The sequence below is a fragment of the Emydura macquarii genome, unplaced genomic scaffold, assembly GCF_026122565.2.
Source record: "Emydura macquarii macquarii isolate MOO-44397 ecotype Brisbane River unplaced genomic scaffold, CSIRO-AGI_Emac_v2 contig_75, whole genome shotgun sequence".
NCBI lineage: Eukaryota > Metazoa > Chordata > Testudines > Chelidae > Emydura > Emydura macquarii.
The window spans coordinates 6,414,869-6,435,354 of NW_027130212.1; the positions used below are offsets into that span (position 1 = coordinate 6,414,869).

The following is a 20,486-nucleotide window of genomic DNA, read 5'->3' on the forward strand; positions in this document are numbered from 1 at the left end:
TATGTCAACATCCTGAGCTCCGGGGGATTAGCTCCCAAATATACCTGGGCTACTTGTTCTATTTCCTTTTCCTTCTTCACCTCAAGAGAACATTGCTAACAAGGAAAAGACTTAGGCCCAAATCACCTCAAAGCGCTCCACACAGATGCAGGAATTGCAGAATTTGGATTTTTGACTTCCATTTTATTTAATAACAAACTCCTAAAAACACAAACGTTACTATTTTGATGGTAATTCAGTCAGTTTTGACCTAAAACCAGAAATCCTAACTACTGCCCCAAATATGCAAAAAATGAGTTGAATAGGATGACTCGTGTGTAAAGATAAGCACGTGTATAAAGGTTTGTAGGATCAGGCCTAAAACACTTCTACAGATACAAAATCTCTTTGCTTTATTGGTTTTTGTTCATAGATAAAGTATAGTGATCTAAATATTGTTGGATTAGACACAAAAAGTAAGCATTTTTTACTACAGTTAAACTTCCCTTCAACCAGAGATCTTTGGCTCAGATTATTTTGTGCCTACATTAGTTTTTCATTCGTGTTTAAAAGTCAACTCTTCATTGTAACACCACAACTTTTTCCAGCATTTACATTTAGATTTCTTACCCTCAGCTGTTTTACTTTGGCAGCAACAAAAGCATTTATAGGTATAACCAAAATGAGTACTGCAACACCTGCTAGCACTGATGAGCCCAGCTCTTGCCAGAGAAAGACAATAGCCATCAGGATCTGAAATGGTGCTGACCATAGAAGGTTGAGGTTTACAGTCAATTCCATAAGTTGTTGGGCATCTGCTGACATCAAGTTAACAATTTCACCAGTTGTATATTTTCTCCGTGAAGAATTAGCTAAACTTAAAGCCTGCAACAACAAAAAACAAAGTGTAAGGTTACAAAAAGAAGTATCTTTCTTGAATATGTGCTTTATTTTAAAGGTACTTTCAAAAGACCTGTCTTAGGCCTCCACCAGAAACTTAACTTTCTAATAAAGGAACAGCAAATTGAACTCAACGGATGAGATTCCCAACTCCACTCTGGCCCCTGCAAACCAGCTAAACGGGCCAGAGTGGGATAAAGGGGCTTTACCAACCTTATATGTAGCCAAGGGAGAATAACTCAATGCAGGAACTGAGGAAGACAGTCACACTCTGTCACAGAGGTTCAGCACAGAATCTCCCCTACTGTATTTGAGGCTTGTTTGAGTCTCTTGAAAGAGGAGTTGAATAAAGTTGAATTGTTTCAGCCCTTACATCCTTCAGAGGGTGCACAGTGAGCATAAACTGCACTGCGTAGCAACCCATAAATAGTACTGCCTCATTCATTGCACAGTAAATTAAAGGAGGATTAAAAAAGAAACCAGTTTTGCCTCATTAGCTCAGGAACTCCACAGAGACCAGCTACAGAGAAAAATCTCTCTCTCCCTCAAAGTTCTTGAACTTTGTTAGCACCTCAGCTCCCTTGCCCTGAATGAGACAGGACCCACTACATGTTTTATTACAATCCGGTATCAGCTGTGCACACATTTGCAGTGTGTTTCATCTAAAACATCAGGAGAAAGTTATTTTAAATAAACCCCAACAGTTACTAAACTATTGTGCATGCTACAACTTTCAGAGTACCACTGCTCTGCCAAATCAAACCCAATTTTCATTCGAATGCTGAAGATCTCAACTTTTCTTCCCTAGAGAGGCCAAAATTTCAGCTTTCTGTTCACACCACTTCAATGCTAAAGCAGGAAAGGTGGCATATGTAGTTTTTATAAAATGGGCTTGGGGGAGTGAGGGGGTGGAGAGGAATCCAGCCTTCTTTTTGTTCAAAAATAGCTGAATCGTTTTTGTTCAAACTTAACAAAACACACATAGGCATGCAACACAGGCAAACCCCTTCACCTTTATACACAGACCAAAGCTGGAAAATCTCAGGTTTAAAAAAAAAAAGTGAGTTTCAGAGAGCAGTAAGCAAGTGAAAAAAGAGGTAGCTCCTGATCCTGCAATCTGACCTGCTTCCGCAGTCCACTGCATCTCCATGGATTCTACACTGATGCAGAACTTCCCTCCTGAAGACTTAGTGGTAGGATGGGCCTCTTAGAATGGAAACATTCAATTTTAACTATAGCTGTTGCTAGTGCTCCAGTTATAGTTCAGGCATCTTTATTAATATTTTTATCAATCTTACAACATCTTTGTTTTTGTAGCACCTCTTCTATCTTTCAAAACTGAGATGTTTGCCCTTTTTGGAGGGAAGGGGGCTATAGGAGAAGAAGCAGTTACCTTTTTGTATATCAGGCCAACAACAGCAGTCTTAATTTTGACAGAGGTGAGCATATTGAAACGCTGATATAACTGATGGACAAGTGTCTGCAAGACAACTATGACAAGAAGAGCAATGGCATAGCCATATCCATTCCAGTGTAAATCAGAATGCTTTTCGCACAAAGTTATCATTTCTCTGCAAGTGAAGGAATACAAAGTTTTAAAATCTGTGCATAAATCAACAAAATGCACCTGGCAAAAGGGTTCAGTAAAACTGATACATTTACAATCTGTGTAGTTATTACATACACTTTGCACAGGTAGAAATGAGCCTAAAAAGAACAAAACAGTGAAGAACCAGGATATTCAAAATGGGGGAAGCAGGAGGAAAAAGCATTCATCTCTGTGCTACTTTGATGGCTTTGAAACAATTCTGAAATGCTGTTTCACAGAGAGAGACATTACTGCTGATTTCACTGGTAATAAAGCATAAATACAAGTTGGTTTAAAAAAAACAGAATAAAAAAATCAGTATTTGCCAAATGGAAAAGGGTGAAAAAAATCAGAAGTTAAAATTAAGTTTTTATTTTCAGGCTAGTAACAGACTACTACTAACAACTGAGTGTAATAAAAATGTAGAGTAGTTGACAGTATCATTCTAGCATTTTTCTTCCAGACAATTGGAGATACAGGTCTTAGCAAGGTTTATTTTTAGCAAAAATTGTTCCATAGCGTAGGGTGACAGCAGCAACAGTCTAAAGGTTAACATTAATCACTTGTGTTCATAAATTCTCTGATAACAAACCAGGTGTTAAACACCTTGCCATTATTGACAAAAATCACTTCCTCCTCTCCCACGGCAGAGTTGTTTTTAGTCTTCAGTTAAATCTCAACTGTAGTTACCATAATTTCACTGAACTCCCATTCTTTTGTGGCTTAGATGTAGGTTATTCTTTTTTGTTCAGCTGCTCCCGCAAACAAGAAACACCTACATCTAAGCAACAAAAGCATGGAAGTTCAGAATTTTGACTCTAAATTTAAATTAACACTTAATATGTACCTTTTAAAAGTTAATCTGAGCATCAGCCTTCAATTAACTTTGCATTTCAATTGTTTTTAGCTCTTGATTCAGATTCTAAGTTTTGAAATTCTTATACACAGTACAGTATTTTTCAGTTGGTCTTCCTTTGCATTTGTCACAGTTCCTGGGCTAACCGCCCCTCTGATCCCACCTGGTCTCTGAGTACACTCCCTCTCAGGTCTTAATTCCATAGCAGTCACCTCTTAGGATGAATCATGCAATTCTTCCACTCTCAGACCAGGCCCTGTATACCAGTCCCCTGTGTATCAACCATAATTACCTCAGCAGCTCAGACGTAATCCAAACCCTACAATTCTGTTCCTTCTAGGAACAAAGACAGGAGTGACCAGACAGCTTTTTAAAAGCAGAGTATTATTTATTAGAATAGAGTTTCTCTGACTGGCTATCGTTAAAAACAAACAAGCATCTACACGCTGGCCTGTCTGTCCATAAGGCTTACCATTCCCTGGATCTGGGGACAGAGCCACCTCTTTCAGAATCCTCCTCAGAGTCTCTCTCTGTGTCACTCTCTCTCTCCCCTTGGGCAGCACTTGACAATTAACCCTTCACTTCCTCTGCTGAGAAGGACTTTATAACTGGTTTGCAACTTGTTGGAAATAGGACACTATTCACCCCACTGAACTTTAATATTATAGGCATATAATAAACATTCCACTACCTCCTATATAAGTTAAATCAATACAGACTTCCAGGAAATTCTAATAAATCCATCATAATTACAATGTAACGTTACCTAGGTGACCAGGTCACATACAGTGTTCATAAAATTACTACATCTCAGTATTCTTAGATTATTACATGATTATTATATGTTCCATGACTGTCAGAGCATTTTCACTTCAAGCATTTTTTTAAAAAAAGTTACCAATGACTTCATAACACAACTGAAAGCATGCATTACCTGAATTATGAAATTTTTAAAATGTAAATTCTTAGCTTGAGCAAATACATTATTAGGGAGCACTTGCATTAAATCATGCTAAGGAATAAAGCATTGTTCATGGAGTTATTGATATATCGTATATCTGCTTTGATTAAATCAAACAGGGGCTGTTTACACATCTAACCTCAGAAATCTACTTCAGACTCAAGATCTTCTAAACATCTCTGTTTGAGGAAAGGCTTATTAGCCTTCTCTTGACACAACACACTAAGCTGCTATATACAGTATATACATTTTTAAAACATATCTTGGTCAATAAAATGTCTCCTTTATTTCCTTTTCCCCCTCACAATCTCCTGCATTTTTTATTTTTAATAAGACACGTACTAGTTTTGTATAATACAATAATCCTTCAGAGACCCCAGTTGTCAGCCCTGAGTTCAGGGAAAAATTTGGCTAACTCCATGAGCCACTCTCTTTTCTGGTGGTTTCTACCTTGTGTTCCTAGGCCTTTATGCTTATGAAGGAAATCTTTGCCTCACCTCTCAGGAATGAGCCCCTTCTTCAAGTGTATTTGTATTTCCTTACTTTCTTCCTCGTCCCATTGTATGGAAGGGAATAATTTGTAGCTTAATTTTTTTTTTTTTGAACTCTTGTCACTCAACCTACACACACACACTTTTTTCTTTAATATAGTACACTAGAACCTCAAATAAATGAACACCTCGGGAATGGAGGTTGTTTGTAACTCTGAAATGTTTGTAACTCTGAGCAGAACATCACGGTACAATGCCCTGCAGTTAGTGTCTTCCAGCTGAGGCTGGGAGAGATCTCTGCAAAGGTGGCACCGGGCAGCACTGCCTGGTTTGCAAGCAGCTCCCTGCCCTATTTCTGTTTCTTGCCTTTGGGCTGAACTGGGGGGGCTTGCCCCAAACCCTTGGCACTGCAAGCCACAGCCCTCAGCTGCCTCTCCTCATGGCTCGCCCTGCTCACTGCACTGCTTGCCACGCTCCAGAGGCAGCACTTAGTAGGGGGTTGGTGCCAGCCCGCTGCCAGCGCCCCTCCCTGCCTTGCCCCACCACTCCCAGAGGTGCTGCCAGGACCCAGGAGTGCAGCCAATGGCAAAGCTTCGGCCACATCGATGCACAGGCTGCGGCCCTTTAAAACTTCTCCATAGTTCTGACTCCCACTCCAGCTCCAGGCTAGGCTTTGGCTGCAACCTTCAGTTCCTTGCAGCATCAGCAGCTCCCTGTGGCAGCTTTCTTTCCTGGCTAGAGGTGTGTACGTGAAAACAGCTTCACTCACCCAGTGAGGTGGGATGGGAGGGGGTGAAACAGCACCCTTGGCTTACAGGAAACAGCACAGACCCACAGCTATTTCTGCTCTGCATGCCGACCTTTAAGATGCAACAGAGGCACACTATAATATTTGCTTTCTTTCTTTTCTTTTTCCCCTCCGCTGCTGCCTGATTGCTTACTTCCGGTTCCACCTGGTGTTCAGTTGGCCAGTCAGTTCGTAACTCTGGTGTTCATATCTTTGAGGTTCTACTGTAATAACATCTGATATTTCAATATCAATAGCAACGTCGATTTGAGTGTCGTCATATTCAGCCATGTAACACAGCAAAGCGAGAAATGCATCTCTGCTATCACTAAGGTTCATAATTTATAACTAAGCAACATTTTTTCACTTTATTAGTTCCTGTACTAGGATATTATCTCAATGCAAGGCGCGAAGGAGCTCCCTAACTGGTAGCATTGATAGAATGCTACTTAGTTTTATAGATGTAATAAACAGGCAGCCAAATTTTTAAGAAAATACGCATGAGGGAAATTACAAATTCAGGCTAGAACTGTCAAATTATGCCAATTGATATTTGCATTTCAATACATTCTTGTGAATGGCTGCATGTAATTTGCAAGGACAAGGGCTGGGCAGAAATGAATCCTCTTCAGGACCTTCCTTTTCTTAATGACCTAACCTCTCAGCCTGTAAATATCAGAAGTAACTTTTTTGTTTCTGTTGGCCACAAACTGGCATTAAAACATCCTTAGAAGATGTTTGTTTAATTAATCCCTCAAAAATCTTAAAAAATGTGTAATATGTAGGTAATTTTAAGTTACGGAGACCTTTGATCTAATAAATCTAGCCACTGAAGAGTTGTCTTAGCAGAATTAAATTTCTGGATATTGGGAACCTTTTAGTTTTATTATTATTGCTGTCCTGAACACAAAATTGAGCACATTTAAAAAAAAAAAAAAAAAAAACTTACTTCATTATCTGTGGACTCATGAAGGTTAGAATATCAGCTGCAATTTTCAGAATGGCAACTTTAATCAATAAAAATCTAAATGTTTGCCATAAAGGGTAAAGCAGAGATGGTTTCTGGAAACTTGCTTTCTCTGATATCACCTCTTTGTCACAAGGAGCCTGTCAATTTACAAAAAAGACACACACAATTAAGACAAGAAAGATTTTAACACAAAAATGCAGAATGTCAACCGAAAGCACACATATGGTGCTGTGGAACATGCTTCTTCCAACTCAGTGGGTGTGATGGAAATATTTCTGTGCAAAAAAATGTAGACTATCTAGTAATCCTTTAGGAAAGGGGGAATATGGGTTCCTAAGTTGCACCAATCATCCTTCAGTATCACAAAAAGGCAATTTATTACCATGGGTAAGTCTTCCAAAGAAAAAATGTTCCTCGAAAGATGTTTGTTGAGATGTCCAAAAATCTGTTAAATACATTGGAAGAAGACTTCTGTACTGTATATAGATCCAGATAAAGACTAGTAAGAAGTTACTTGTAAGTAGTTTTTCATAGTTTTTCATTTCTGTTTTACAGTAGAAGGTGTAGCAGTTGCTATGTTTAAGGTTGCCTAAGCATTTCTATTCTAAAGGTGTGTTGTCAGTTGCTAAATAGCTTTCTAAATTTTAACCTTGCAGGTTGAAATTTTCCACCTTTAGTCTCTAAACAAAAGTGAATATTCTTGTAAAGTCTGAGCAAAAATAAATCTGCTGTTCTTGGGTATTATAAGAGTGAGAGGAGGGAAAGATACTTTCCACAAATCAGTTGAGGTTAGAAAGACGGCATTTGAAAAAGAAATGGCCCTCTCCGAGAAGTGCCTTGGAGTGTTCTGGTAAAAACTGGTTTTGCTTTGAAAGATTTATGACCTGCTGGACAATTGCATAGCTAAGGAAGACCAATGTCACAGATATATTTATGGCTAACTTTACAGTTCAATGAAAATTTCAGTGAATGGTGCAGTGAGTATAGCTACTTTATGTATGAGCAAGCTTTATTCAGTAAGCATTTTGAAAGGCAAAACTGCACTGTTCCTAAGACTTTCAGGACAGGGGCTCTCTCATATATATTTCCTAAGGTTATGGCATCCCTGTGGTGTCTAGCCAAACAGGGGAAAAAATCAATAATGTGAAACTTCAAAAATAAACAAAAAACCCACAAACACCTAGACAAAACAACAACCTAGAAAATGTCATTAAAACATTGCACTGAAATCTTGTCTCCATTATAAAGTTTTACAATTGCTGATGGTTGTAATACACCTTGCATCTACACACACAAGTGCTTGCAATGATGCACAAGTGTTGCCAGAACCTATACTATTGTTTATGCTTAGAGTAAGACTCATTACTGTTGCTAATAGGAGCTATGCACATACACTGAAGCACATTTGTCTAGTATCCTGAACTAGTGCCTGAACCATCAAGAAAGGGCAGACAGTATGGAAATCTATGGTGCATTGTGAAGATATTTTTATTTAAATCATTTCAAGAATTTAATTAAGTTTTGACAAAGATTTTTCTGGATGCCCAAAATAAATTTAGAAAAAGATAATGATTAGTGATCTTATTTATTGCTATCACCAATACCTTTAGTCCTTTTGTTGCCTTTAAGAAACTCTTCCTCCAATGTTTTTCAAAGTTGGGACATATAGTATATGGAGAGTCACTTTCATTCAGTTCAAACAGGTCCTCTCTTTCCAGTGGTTTCTTGTAGCCTAAAGTTATCACTCTGTAAGGAAAATAAACACTTTAACAAGTGAACTATTACCAAGAAAAACAAATCAAATAAGAATTAAGAAGCTTTATACACATAATATAATATTTACAAATAAACTCTACATTCACAATAATAAACAGAGTATGTATAATATAAGAGGCAAAATTGTGGAACCCAGCTACAGCCAACTTGACTATACTGAAACTATAGTAGACAAGGACCCAAACTAAAATCCCCAGACCTGAACACCCGCAAACTCTGCACTTTCACATCCATCTGTAGTTATGAAGTTAAGAGAATGAAAATTTCTAGGTATTTCAATAGCAAATCTGTTTACTGACCATCCACTTATTATGATGAACTGCAGAGGTAAAAGTCTTCCTTTGTAACAGGATTCCACTCTACTGTGACTCATCCTTAACCAGGATACTGAGGAACAACCTTCAGAAGTTGAGTTTTAGCATAAATCAACTGCCATACAACAGATCTTTCTTTGTTTAAATTGTGGGCCATATTATCGCCATTGCTGTTAGCCACAGAAATGCTGAAAAGGGTGTAAATAATGGCCAAAAGTGTGTGGTAATCATCCCGAATCCACAGGAATCCCCCCACAAGAACAATGAAAGGGACCTGTGGGCTTTTGGGAGCATAACTGGCTGGACAGGGGGCAGAGCAACCCACTGGGGAAAATCTGCAAAAATTAATGCTGATGTCAAAGTCAATAAATTTTTTGAGAAAGTTCCAAAAGTTTGGAGAGCAGCAGATATGAAACAACCAAATATCATTGCATAGGTGTTGGGGTCCCAACATGGCCAGATTAAAGCATAAATACTCCAAGTCATTGCTTAGAGCCCCAGCTCCTGGAATCAGGTGATGAGATCAGAATCTCAACATTCATTTAAAAAAATGTTTCTAGCCCTCAGGGATGCAAAGACAACCTTGAAAATGTGACCTGAGTGTAACTGGTACCTGTCTGAGTCAGAAGAGAACTTGAAACAATAGCTCTAAGAGGAGTGAACTATCCCATTGGTCTCATTTCTGAATCCTGTTGCTACCCCAAAAGACAGATGATTTTTATGATGCTGTATGATTAAAATGTGACATGGTATGATTAAAATATGACCATGCATATCATTGTTGCTAGTCAGTTACTACATTGTTGCTACCACTGGCTTTGTATATCTTATGGAAGAAAAACCACCAGTATTGGGGGGTCTGCCTGCCCCATTCTTTTGCAGTTGTGCCCTGTTTAAGCTATCTCAGTGTGGCTCCCTGAGATGCCAACATCACAAGACCATTGGAGGGCCCAAAATGGGTTGTGCCTAAAGCTCCAGATTGCTTTAATTTTGTTTGGGGTCCCATGGAAGCATGATGAAATGTTATGAGTTAGTTATATAATAATGAGTTTGCATTTTCCTGGTTCAGATGGAAAAAGCCTGATATTATTTAATCCCTAAGAATCCTTTTCTGGAGAGGCAAAGTGGGTGATCTTTTATTGGACCAACTTCTGCTGGTGAGAGAGACAAGCCTTCGAGCCACAAAGAGCTCTTCTTCAGATCTGAGAAAGGAACTCCTAGCGTTACAGCAAAATACAAGGTGGAACAGATACAGATACAGATGATGGCTTAAACTTCCTCCTAGATTTCCACGACAACTTCAACAACCACCACCCATCCATTAAACTCTCTCTGGAATATTCCCACATTAACATCAACTTCCTGGATACCACAATCAGCTTAAACAATGGAACCTTACAGACAACCATATACAAGAAACCCATGGAACACCACACTTACTTTCATAGATCCAGTAATCACCCCAAGCACACCAAGAAATCTGTTATCTACAGTCAGGCACTCAGATACCACCAAATATGCTCAGAGGAGAAAGTCCAGGATACATATCTTAAAACACTTAAAACCACCTTTGCCAAACAAGGACACTCCACCAGAGAAGTATCACATCATAGAATGGGACATCCTAATACCCTGAGAGAATCTGCTTTAATACAAAAATAACACCCCCTCTGACCACACACCCCTAGTCACCAGTTACCATCCCATGCTGTTATGGGGTATTATCAAACTACAGCGCATACTCGATGGTGACCCATCCTGAAAGAAATCTTTCCTGAACCCCCTCTTCTGGCCTTCAAACAACCCACCCAACCTCTCCAAGCTCATCATCAGAAAAGCAAGCTCCCCACACAGCAGGATACACCAACTCAAAGCAGCCCCAAACCCTGCCAAAACAGCTAAAACACCTGCAGACATACTTCCATTACTAGAATGATTGACACCCCGCACAACACACCTTTCAACATACCAGTGATCCCACACATGCCTATCACAACATGTGGTATACTTCACCCAGTGCACTAAATGCCCCAATAACACTTATGTGGGTGTAACTAGACAATCACTATGCTCTCAAATGAACTCAAACAGGAAAATGATAAAAGACAAAAGCACCCTACCACCTGTGGGTGAACAATTTTCAAAGAAAGCGATCATTCTATATCTGACCTATCAGTCCTCATCCTCAAAGGAAACCTGCACAACATTTTCAAAAGATTAGCAGAGTAATACATTTAAGCTCCCAGGCTTGACACCAAAAATCATGGACTGAACAGACACACAGGATTTATGGCTTATTACAACAGTCTGTAACCCACTAACCCCCTCTTTTTGTCCCATGACTGCAGAAGTGTTAACCAACCACTCTACCTTGAATGGTCCCTCACAATCTGCACTAACTACTTATGTTAAAACAACCTGTTCCACCTTGCATTTTGCTGATGCTGGGAGTTCCTTTCCCAACCTGAAGAAGAGCTCTGTATAGCTCGAAAGCTTGTCACTCTCACCAACAGAAGCTGGTCCAATAAAAGATATTACCTCACCCATCTTGTGTCTCTAATATCCTGGGACCAACAAAGCTACAACTATGCTTTATTGGAGAGTCCTACATGATTTATTTAAAATGTATTAATAAGATAATGTTTACAAAAACAATTTTTAGCGCTCTCCAGTAAGGACATTTAAGAGTTTAATATTGATTGCAACAACTTGTGCTCTACTCACTTCACACAAATCCTAAGAAGCTCCCTCAAGGATATTATAGCATATATGCCTGTATACAAAGCACACAGATAACCTTTTCCATCAACAAATTTTTCAAAAACAGACAAGAAAAATCAAAACCTTGGACAAAATTAGGACCTTTGTATTTCCACTGAAGTCAACGACAAAACTCCCATTAACCTTAATGGTGTTAGGTTATCACCACATATTGTGAAAGCTTGAAATTAGGCTAAGCAAAAAAAAATCAGACACTAAAGTTTAAGAATATTACAATAGTAATTCTGAACAAAGAAAAAGTAGCTGTTACTTGTAAACTAACTTTAATCATATTAATATTTCTCTCTCTCTCAGGACGATAGCCTTACACTGTACACTTACATGCTTTACTGTGCATTTTGATTGACAATATTTCTAAAAGCACATGATGTAAAAAGTGCTAATAATGAGCAACAGTCAGGAGGCAGAACATGTGAAGTTGCTTGAAATATCCTACTGAATGCTAAATGATGGTAGGCTGCCCAACCAGAAGCAGCTGAGCTTTCAGTTAATATGAAAGTAATATGAAAGGAGAAGAGGAGGTTTTTAATCACTTGTTTAGAATGACACATGACTTGGGAGGAGAGAGAGAAGAAAGAAAGAATAATACACAGGAAATTAGTCACATAACTGTGATTAACAGAGTTATTTGGCTAATTCCCTGTATGTGACACCAAATATTTACTCTTGTAATTGTATTGCCCCATACAACACTGGGAAACATACATGTCTATTCTCTAAAAAAACCAAAAACGATCTTGTGCTTAGCTCTCACTGACTTAGAGCACTTTACAATTAAAGTGTTAAGTATTATCTGTTTATTATTAGTAAGAATCAGGCAACATAAAACAATAGTACAGTATGTGCCTAAAACTACAGGACCAGTAAATTAGGAAGTGATTTTTAAGACGTGACCTGCAGTAAACACTTATTCTGGATTACAATGAAGGCTGAATATAGGGATGGAATGCATGTGTGATTTGTGCCTATAACCAGCTGAGTATAAGCACTAACAAATAAGTTCTTACCTGCTGTACCAGGAATATGTTACCTTACTGAAGAAGGAAGCATTTTCTTCAGGACTGCATTTCTATCCATAAAAATAAAACAAAGACAATCCATATTATTTGAAGGACTGAGGAAAATGAATCTGTACTTCACATTTTTTCTTAGAAACTTAGGCATTAAGAGATCCATTCTCCTCTGAACTAATGTTAATGTGAGTTAAATGTATACATTTCAGAGAATAAACTCCAAGTCTGGTACACAAAATTGTAACTAAAAATAAATTTGCTTCATATTTAATGACACAACCTATAATTTCTAGGGAACACAGAAAACCTAGACCTGAATACTAGAATGTATTATTATGATTCTCTTCATCATCAAATGCCATATCTATTTCTCTTTCTCCCTTTAACACAGAAGACACATGGAATGAGAGAGAAGTTTATAGTACTTGATTCAATGGGCACAACTCATCTCCAGTGGAAAGTGGATGTAAAGTGGGTATAAAACACTACCAGATCAATGTAAAATGCCACCATTTTACATTGATCTGGTAGTGTTTTATACCCACTTTGCACTGGTGTAAACAACTACAGCAATAGTGAATCAAACCCAACATAAGCAAAGCTGCCTTAAAGTTTTTAAAACTAAAAACTGTTTCCTTACTATTTGGCCAACTTAACTAACAGGGCAAAATAAATTGTTCACACTTAAAGATGGGTCTTAACTCAGGTCTGTCTTTAGTCATGAGGAATAATACAATGCATTCTATGGCTCTGATTTTCAAAGCTGTCTAAGAAATTTGGATGCTTTGTTCATTGATTTCTAATTGGAACTGCACTTCCAGATCTCTCAGGTGGCTTTTAAAAACCCATTCTGCAAGGACATCACACTGCCAGTACTCTAAAGAACCCTCTAGGTATTCACAAAAATCTCTGTTCTTTCAAGCAACACCAAATGATCAATGATAATCCACGAAACAGAGCAATTAATGAGCTCCTTTTTTAATATGAAAAAATATCTTCCCACATGTAGTTATCAAATGAAAACTCACCCTTCATAAATTGTTAATATCTGTAAAGGTTAATTAGTATTACTGGATTATAAATATTTTGCATTTATCATTCAAGTGCATGATACAAATCTGAAGTGATCAGTCTCTCTCTCTTACTATTGGCCCAGTCGTGCTCCCACTTCTATCAGTAGAAAAACTCTGATTGACCTTAAAAAGGAGATGCATTGGACTTCACAAGAAAACACTTCAAAAGAAGACATACTGGGTCAAATTCTAACCTGATGTTCATCCCTTGCCTCCCCGTTAATTCAAAGGGTGTATGTCAGGATAAGTTTGCAGCACTTCTCATACCAACCACTAACATTGTCACTTTCTAACATTGACATTATTTAAAAGCATGAACTTGAAATCTAGTAAAGTTAAAAGTACTTTTACGTATTACATCTGTTCCTGAGTCCCCATCCCAATTTTTGTTTAACCACATTTTCAAAATTATTTTTCACCCTTTACTATATTAAAACCTCAAAGCAATGGGAATCACTAGTTTTTCAGTTACAGTAATTTTAGGTGTTAGTTTTATTACTAGTTATTAAAAAAATCTGATTTTTGTTGTTCAATTTTGTTTTACTATACAGCATTACCATCTTGTTATATAGACTGGTTTCCCATTCTTATCTCTTGGAGGTGCACTTCAGTAAGCCAAGTTATAAGGTTACTGAGCAGCAAGATGCCATTTGACCCTTTTAAACCCTATGCATTTTTTTGAATATTTCAAATTAGGGAAATTTTCCCAAGTAGGCAGCAATTTGGGGAGTGGGAAAGGGGAAACTGAAGATCTGGGAGAATTATCAGAAGTGAGGGCACTTCCTGATGATGATGGAAATGTTTCCTTGCTAACTCTTTTTATTTGTTGTACACACACACCCTAAAAGGGGTAGACAGTCTCCAAAGCTGCAGTTCAATCAAGAAACTCATAGCTCAGTTGAAGATTTCTAAAAATATTTGATCTAGAGGCAACAGCACTTATCACTAAGGATACAGGACATTTTTTGAGTGCAGATGTTACTGTACACACAATGATGATACAGGGTTATCATCAGAGTGGATTGATTTAAATCACAGATTTAATCATCATTTAAATCAGCAAGAAAGAAACCTTCATTTAAATAACTGACTTTAATCTTGTTTTGCATTTGTACTTTTTAGTTATTTTCCTAAAGAAAGGTTGATTCTCACTGGTTGGTAACCATTAAAACATGTTGATTTGCAACGAAATGTAGCCTTTACACCAAATTTTTGTTAACAAGGAGGATACACTATATCTATACACATTTATTTGAGCAATTATATAGATTACCTTGTATTTATTTAGATTCTTAAATATTACATTTATTAATTTAAAAACTGGTGAGTGATGCATTTTATTTACTAGATGATATTTATTTTTTTTGCATGTGATTTGTGTCAAGCTGGAAATTCAAATTTAATCAGAAATGCACAAAAATACCATTTAAAATGTTTTAATAGTTAAATAAAACTACCTTAAATATGTTGGATAAATAAGAAAAAAATTATTAAAACATGTTTGGCATTTAAAACTGAGTGATTTCTAAACAATCAAACAAATTACTATCTGTAGTCAGTGAACTGAACTGAATATTTCTGGTCTCTATGTCCTTCAAGATTTTAGCACTAGTAGATCTCATCCTCCCACACCTAGTTTTTATTCAAAGATTGGAAGAGAAAAACAAGCCTTCTTGCATTTTCAACTCCCAGTTGGTTTCTTAACTTTTAAAATGAATTAGTCATTGAACTTAACTAGTTGAATAAATTGAAATAAGAAAAATATACTCTTTGTCCCCTGCAGAAGAAGCTACTGATGTCAAAAGCTGGTTCGCACTACAGCAAACTCTGGTTCCATGTGCTTATCCAGTGATTTACACACCATGTCAGTGGTTTGACTTTCTTTACAATTTGGCAACCAAAATATGGTACTGCTTATTTTTAACGTATGTATTCATTTCACACCAATCTCTCACTATCATCCAAACTATAGACTGCAAATCCTTTTACATGTACACCACTCAGGCCCTGATACTGTAATTCTAATCTAAGAATGTAAACTACTTGTTTATATCAAAGTATCACCTCAGGTCCCACTGTGTGAAGCACTGTTCTAATATGTAGTGAGAGAGTCTGTCTGTCCCAAAGGCTTACAATCAAATAGACAAGACAGACAAAGGATGGGAGGGAAAAGATAAGCACAGAAATGAGGTATTCTCTTGTTGGTTTCTCTTACTCTGAAATCAGTTTACATTCTGTTCATGGAGTTTTAGCTATTCTAACACTAGCCTGACAGACGGAGAGACCAAAGAGAGGGAAAGAAAATGCATGGGAAAAGGAGATTAGCACGAGAGAGTCACCAGGGTGAAGGAGCAAGAAGTGCAAGGTTCCTCGGAGAAACAACTTCCTAGAATGTTTTTTTAGGGGGATTTAAACGGAGGAAGAATGTTACAGGGTCTCGCAGAAGAAAGGGAATGTGAGGCTCACTTAGAGCTGACAGAGTGCTAACCCTATTTCCAGTCCGGTATATTTACCTAATCCCATATTTTAAAGATCCCTTAAGAGGACAATCTTCTGTCTCGCAATCACAATTTCCCCCACCCCCAACAACTGATACTCAGAAATCCTTTTATATGTAAGCAAGGTCTGAGTAAAGGGGGGCACATTATTTCCATGGGCTTTGTATCTGCATGAGTACAATTAAGTACTTAGCATAATTCACCTAGGTGCGGAGCATAATGGGAAATGGTTAGCAGGGCTGGGTTTGGGTTACAACCACTTTTGTGTTAACTGCTGGGGTAATGAAATGTTGTCCTTCAATTGTATGAACAGATGTCAACAAAACTGTGCTTAGTCTGTTATGATAGAACACTTCACCCCAAACTAGACAGAGCTCCCCAAGGGTGGCAGGCCGATGTTTCAGCCTGGAAAAGGGGGAGGTGGAGGAGTTGTCTATTGGGGTTGCAGGGGCCAAGTGAAAGGGCTGCCCCCCAGGCAGGGAGTGACTCTTGCCTCCCATTGTTAAAAGGTAGACTTAATGACTCACCTTGGAGTCTTTTGTTTCTTGAAAGCAGGGACATTTCCTGTATGACAGCAGAAGGTTTACCTATGAGCTGAAATCACTAGGAGCTGAACCAGTAGAGGATCTGGAAAACTTTGCCTGACCACTAACAGAGCTGAGTGGGCAACAGGCAACTTTGGTGGGAGGCTAGCAGTCGGTGCCAGCCCAGTCAACAGGGGGGCTGGCACAGTTGGTGCCAGCCCAGGGTGGCCAGTGGTCGGTGGAGGGGCCGGCACAGTTGGTGCCAGCCCAGGGCGGCCAGCAGTTGGCAGAGGGGCCGGTGCAGTCGGTGCCAGCCCAGCCAGCAGTCGGCGGGAGCAAGGCACGGTTGGTGCCAGCAGTCGGTGGGAGATCGGCGTGGTCGTTGCCAGGGTGGGGGACTCAGTGAGGCCCACAGGTGATAGGAGACAGCAGCAGAGGGGCCCTGGACAAGCCTGTGTTGGACTGGTGTGGCATTCGGGGCAGAGCCACACCTGAGAGGTGGATATTGCAACTACAACAGTCAGTACAGGGGCAAGAAGGAAGGGAGAGGCGAAGGACACGCCCTGTACTCTGGGATGGGTTTGGCTCATTGAGTTCATGAACTCTGTTTGCACTGTTTCCCAAACCAGTGCGTTGTTATCTCTGTTTTCCTATTAAAAGGTTTCTTTCTACACTCAGACTCTGTGCTTGCAAGAGGGGAAGTATTGCCCTCTAGAGGGCGCCCAGGGCATAGTGTGTAATTTCCCAGGTGACTGGGTGGGGGCTGGAGCTAGTTTGGTGTTGTATCATTTACAGGGACCCCTAGCTATAGAGCCCGGCCCTTGCTGCTGCTGCTGACTTGGTCTGGCAGAAGGGTTACATATACTTTTGGATTAAGAACTTATGCGCACCGTTCCCCAGTTTTGCCTCCTATAACTACAAGGTTTCCAGTCCAAAAAAAAAAAAAAAAAAAAATCGGACCACCAGCAGTGATCGCATGTAACTGCTCCGAGGAAAACAAGCCCCAGGGCCAACACAACCATTAGGTGACTTTAGCCTGGGACATGCCCAGAGTCTGGTGGCGCAGGTGGTGGGAGGGGCGGGCGGTGATGAGCAGACTAGATAGAGAGGAGATGCAGCACGGGCGGCCCTAGGGCAAGCGCCCCCCTGTCCGCTGCTTACTACCGTGCCCCGTCCCCTCTCCCTCCGGGCTGCACCGACAGAACGGAGCTGAGGTCAGCCCAGGCCAGGGCTCCATCAGCCTCTCCACTGAGCTCCGCGGCAGGGCTGCCCGTGGCTCAGCAGGGAGCGAGCCGCGCTGCGCTCGGGTCTGGCGGCCTCACGTGCTGCTGGGGCCAGGCCCGGAGCAGAATCCAGCTGGGGGAGGAAGGGGATCTGCGCCACCTCGGCCCTAGCGCGCGGCGCGGGGCGGGGCAGGGCAGCCCCGGCGCGGGGGGTACCAGCGGTTCCGGGGCGAAGCGGGACCCCTCGCCAGCGCGCGGGGTCGGGGTTACCTTCTGGCTCTGGCTGAGCGGAGGGAGGAGGAGCTCGTAGGAGCCGCCCCCTCCTCTGCTGGGCAGAGCGGCCAGCATGACCCGCCGAGCGTGTGCTGTAGCCTGGCGGGGCGCCTGCCGGCTCGGGGCAGGGAGGGGCGCGGCAGCCGCCGGTCCGGTTCGGGGCAGGGCGGGAGAAGCGGCGGCGGCGGACAGCGCTCGGCTGAGTCACAGCCAAGGGCACGGGAGGCAGCCACTCCCTGAAGCAGCTCGGTGAGCCGGGGAGGAGCTGGCCCGGAGGCACCACCTCCGCTTCCCTCCCTCCCGGCCCCTGAGCCCGGGCGCGGGGCGAAGGCTTGGGGTGAGGCCGGGGTGGAAAAAGCCCGTCTGTCCCTGTGCGTACCCCCGGTGCTTGCAGGCCGAGATCAGAGCCCCCTGGAATGAATGGGAGCGCTGTGGGTGAGCGGGGAGACCCTGCCCAGAGCCAGGGGCGGGCGGGCTGGCTGCAGCGGGTTAGTAACAGTAAGAACAGCACCGGCACGGCTTAGGGGCCAACATCGCCCCTTGAGGCTTTTGGTATAGCTGCCCCAGCTGGAAGAGCAGGGCCCTCAGGTGGTGTTCAAGAAAAGGGGTTTTTATTGGACACGATGGGACACAGGTGAGGCTGGTGTGTTGTGCGGTGCAGCTCACCCCTAGGGCAGTTTCCTACTCACTAGTATGCCTGCTCATGTTGGTCCTTCAGGCTTCCCCAGGGCCTGATTCTTTTCCCCCCCTCTTTTTTTATGTGGACTAATATCTTAGTCTCCAGCCTCACTGAGACTACTTGCTCACTGAGGGAGTTAGTATTCAAGGTTAGTAAGGGTGGCAGAAGTATGCCTGTAATGGCTTCTTCAGCATGTGCTTTGGAGGATCCTTTCCATTCTTCCTCCAATTAATCTTTTGGGGGCAATGGGCTCTGTCCTTGGTCCCCTCTCTTCATCTCTATATTTTATCTGTGGGTAATCTCATCAGCATAAATTCTACTACCATCTCTGTGCTGACAACTCACAGATCTGCCTCTTTACCCCAGACTTATCTCTTTCTGTCCAAACTAACATCTCAGCCTGTCTGTCTCTGATATCTCCTGGGGGGATGCCTAGTCTTCAGCTCAAACCCAACATATCTAAAACAGAGCTCTTACTCTTTTCTGTCAAGACCAGTGTGGACAATGCCACCATCCTGTCTGTTACTCAGACCCGTAACCTGGGTACCCTTTTCAATTCGGACCTCTTTCTAGGTGCTCACCTCCAGGCTACATGTAAAACATCACCTTTCATCCATCCACACAGCTAAAACTCTCATTCAAGTTTTCATCATCTCACGTCTTGATCACTGCTGCATCCTTTTCTTTGGCCTTGATAAATGATAAACCTTGTCCCACTCATTTAAACTGCCTGGTGCAAAGATAGTTTTCTTAGCCTGTCACTTTGATCATGTAACCCCTTTCTTTGCATCCCTCCAAAGGCTCCCCCTTTTCTATCACATCACATCACAGCCAGGAGTTCAGCACCAAAGTGGATACAAGAACAAATGGATATCAACTGGCTATCAGGAAGTTTAGACTTGAAATTAGATGAAGGTTTCTAACCATCAGGGGAGTGAAGCTCTGGAACAGCCTTCCAAGAGGAGCTGTGGGGGAAAAAAACCTAGCTGGCTTCAGTCTGAGCTTGATAAGTTTATGGAAGGGATGATATGATGGGGCAGCCTAATTTGGCAATTAACTGATCTTTGACGATTAACAGTAAACATGCCCAATGGCCTGTGATGGGATGTTAGATGCGGTGGGTTCTGAGTTACTACAGAGAATTCTTCCTGGGTGTCTGGCTAGTAAGTCTTGCCCACATGCTCAGGGTTTAGCTGATCACCATATTTGGGGATGGAAGGAATTTTCCCCCAGGACAGATTGGCAGAGGCCCTGGAGGTTTTTTGCCTTCCTCTGCAGTGTGTGGCACGGGTCACTCACTAGAGGAGCCTCTGCACCTTGAAGTCTTTAAACCATGATTTGAGGACTTCAATAATTCATTCATAGGTTAGGGGTCTATTACAGAAGTGGGTGGGTGAGGTTCTGTGGTCTGCGTTTTGCAGGTCAGACTAGTTAATCATAATAGTCCCTTCTGACTTTAAAGTCTATGAGTTTATGTAAATTATATATGGTTACATATAAACACCACAAAAATAAGTTTTAGCATTATTCATAACTGTTTGCATTTATGCCAAGGGAAACTGACAGAGAAAGCCTTCTTTGTAAAGACAACCTGCTTCAAGCACAGATAATGAAGTGCTGAAGCATGAGTACCTCACTGCCTATCCTCAGTTGTCAAGAATGCTTTCCGAGGTCCACATCAAAACTAATCCCTAGGCCCCTACTAACTTGTTTAGGTTCACTGGGAGACATGATATGGCTGAACCGGGATGCTCTCTGGCAGACAATAGCAGGTATACCAACCAGAAGAAGGGACAGCCT

At 41.1% G+C, this 20,486-nt stretch overlaps 1 protein-coding gene across 2 annotated transcripts in view; it reads right to left on the bottom strand.

Annotated features, from left to right (window-relative positions):
• Positions 1-18,626, bottom strand: part of LOC137149704 (multidrug resistance-associated protein 1-like) — a 53,874-nt gene extending 35,248 nt beyond the window's left edge. For both annotated transcript variants that reach the window (XM_067543259.1, XM_067543269.1), the window contains exons 1-6: positions 18,005-18,626; positions 12,411-12,472; positions 8,137-8,278; positions 6,512-6,669; positions 2,273-2,450; positions 610-864 (exon numbers count right to left, since the gene is read on the bottom strand). In XM_067543259.1, the coding sequence (XP_067399360.1) occupies positions 610-864; positions 2,273-2,450; positions 6,512-6,669; positions 8,137-8,278; positions 12,411-12,472; positions 18,005-18,082 (873 nt within the window). In that variant the 5' untranslated portion in view covers positions 18,083-18,626. The remainder of the gene's footprint in view (positions 1-609; positions 865-2,272; positions 2,451-6,511; positions 6,670-8,136; positions 8,279-12,410; positions 12,473-18,004) is intronic.
• Positions 18,627-20,486: the final 1,860 nt, after the last annotated feature.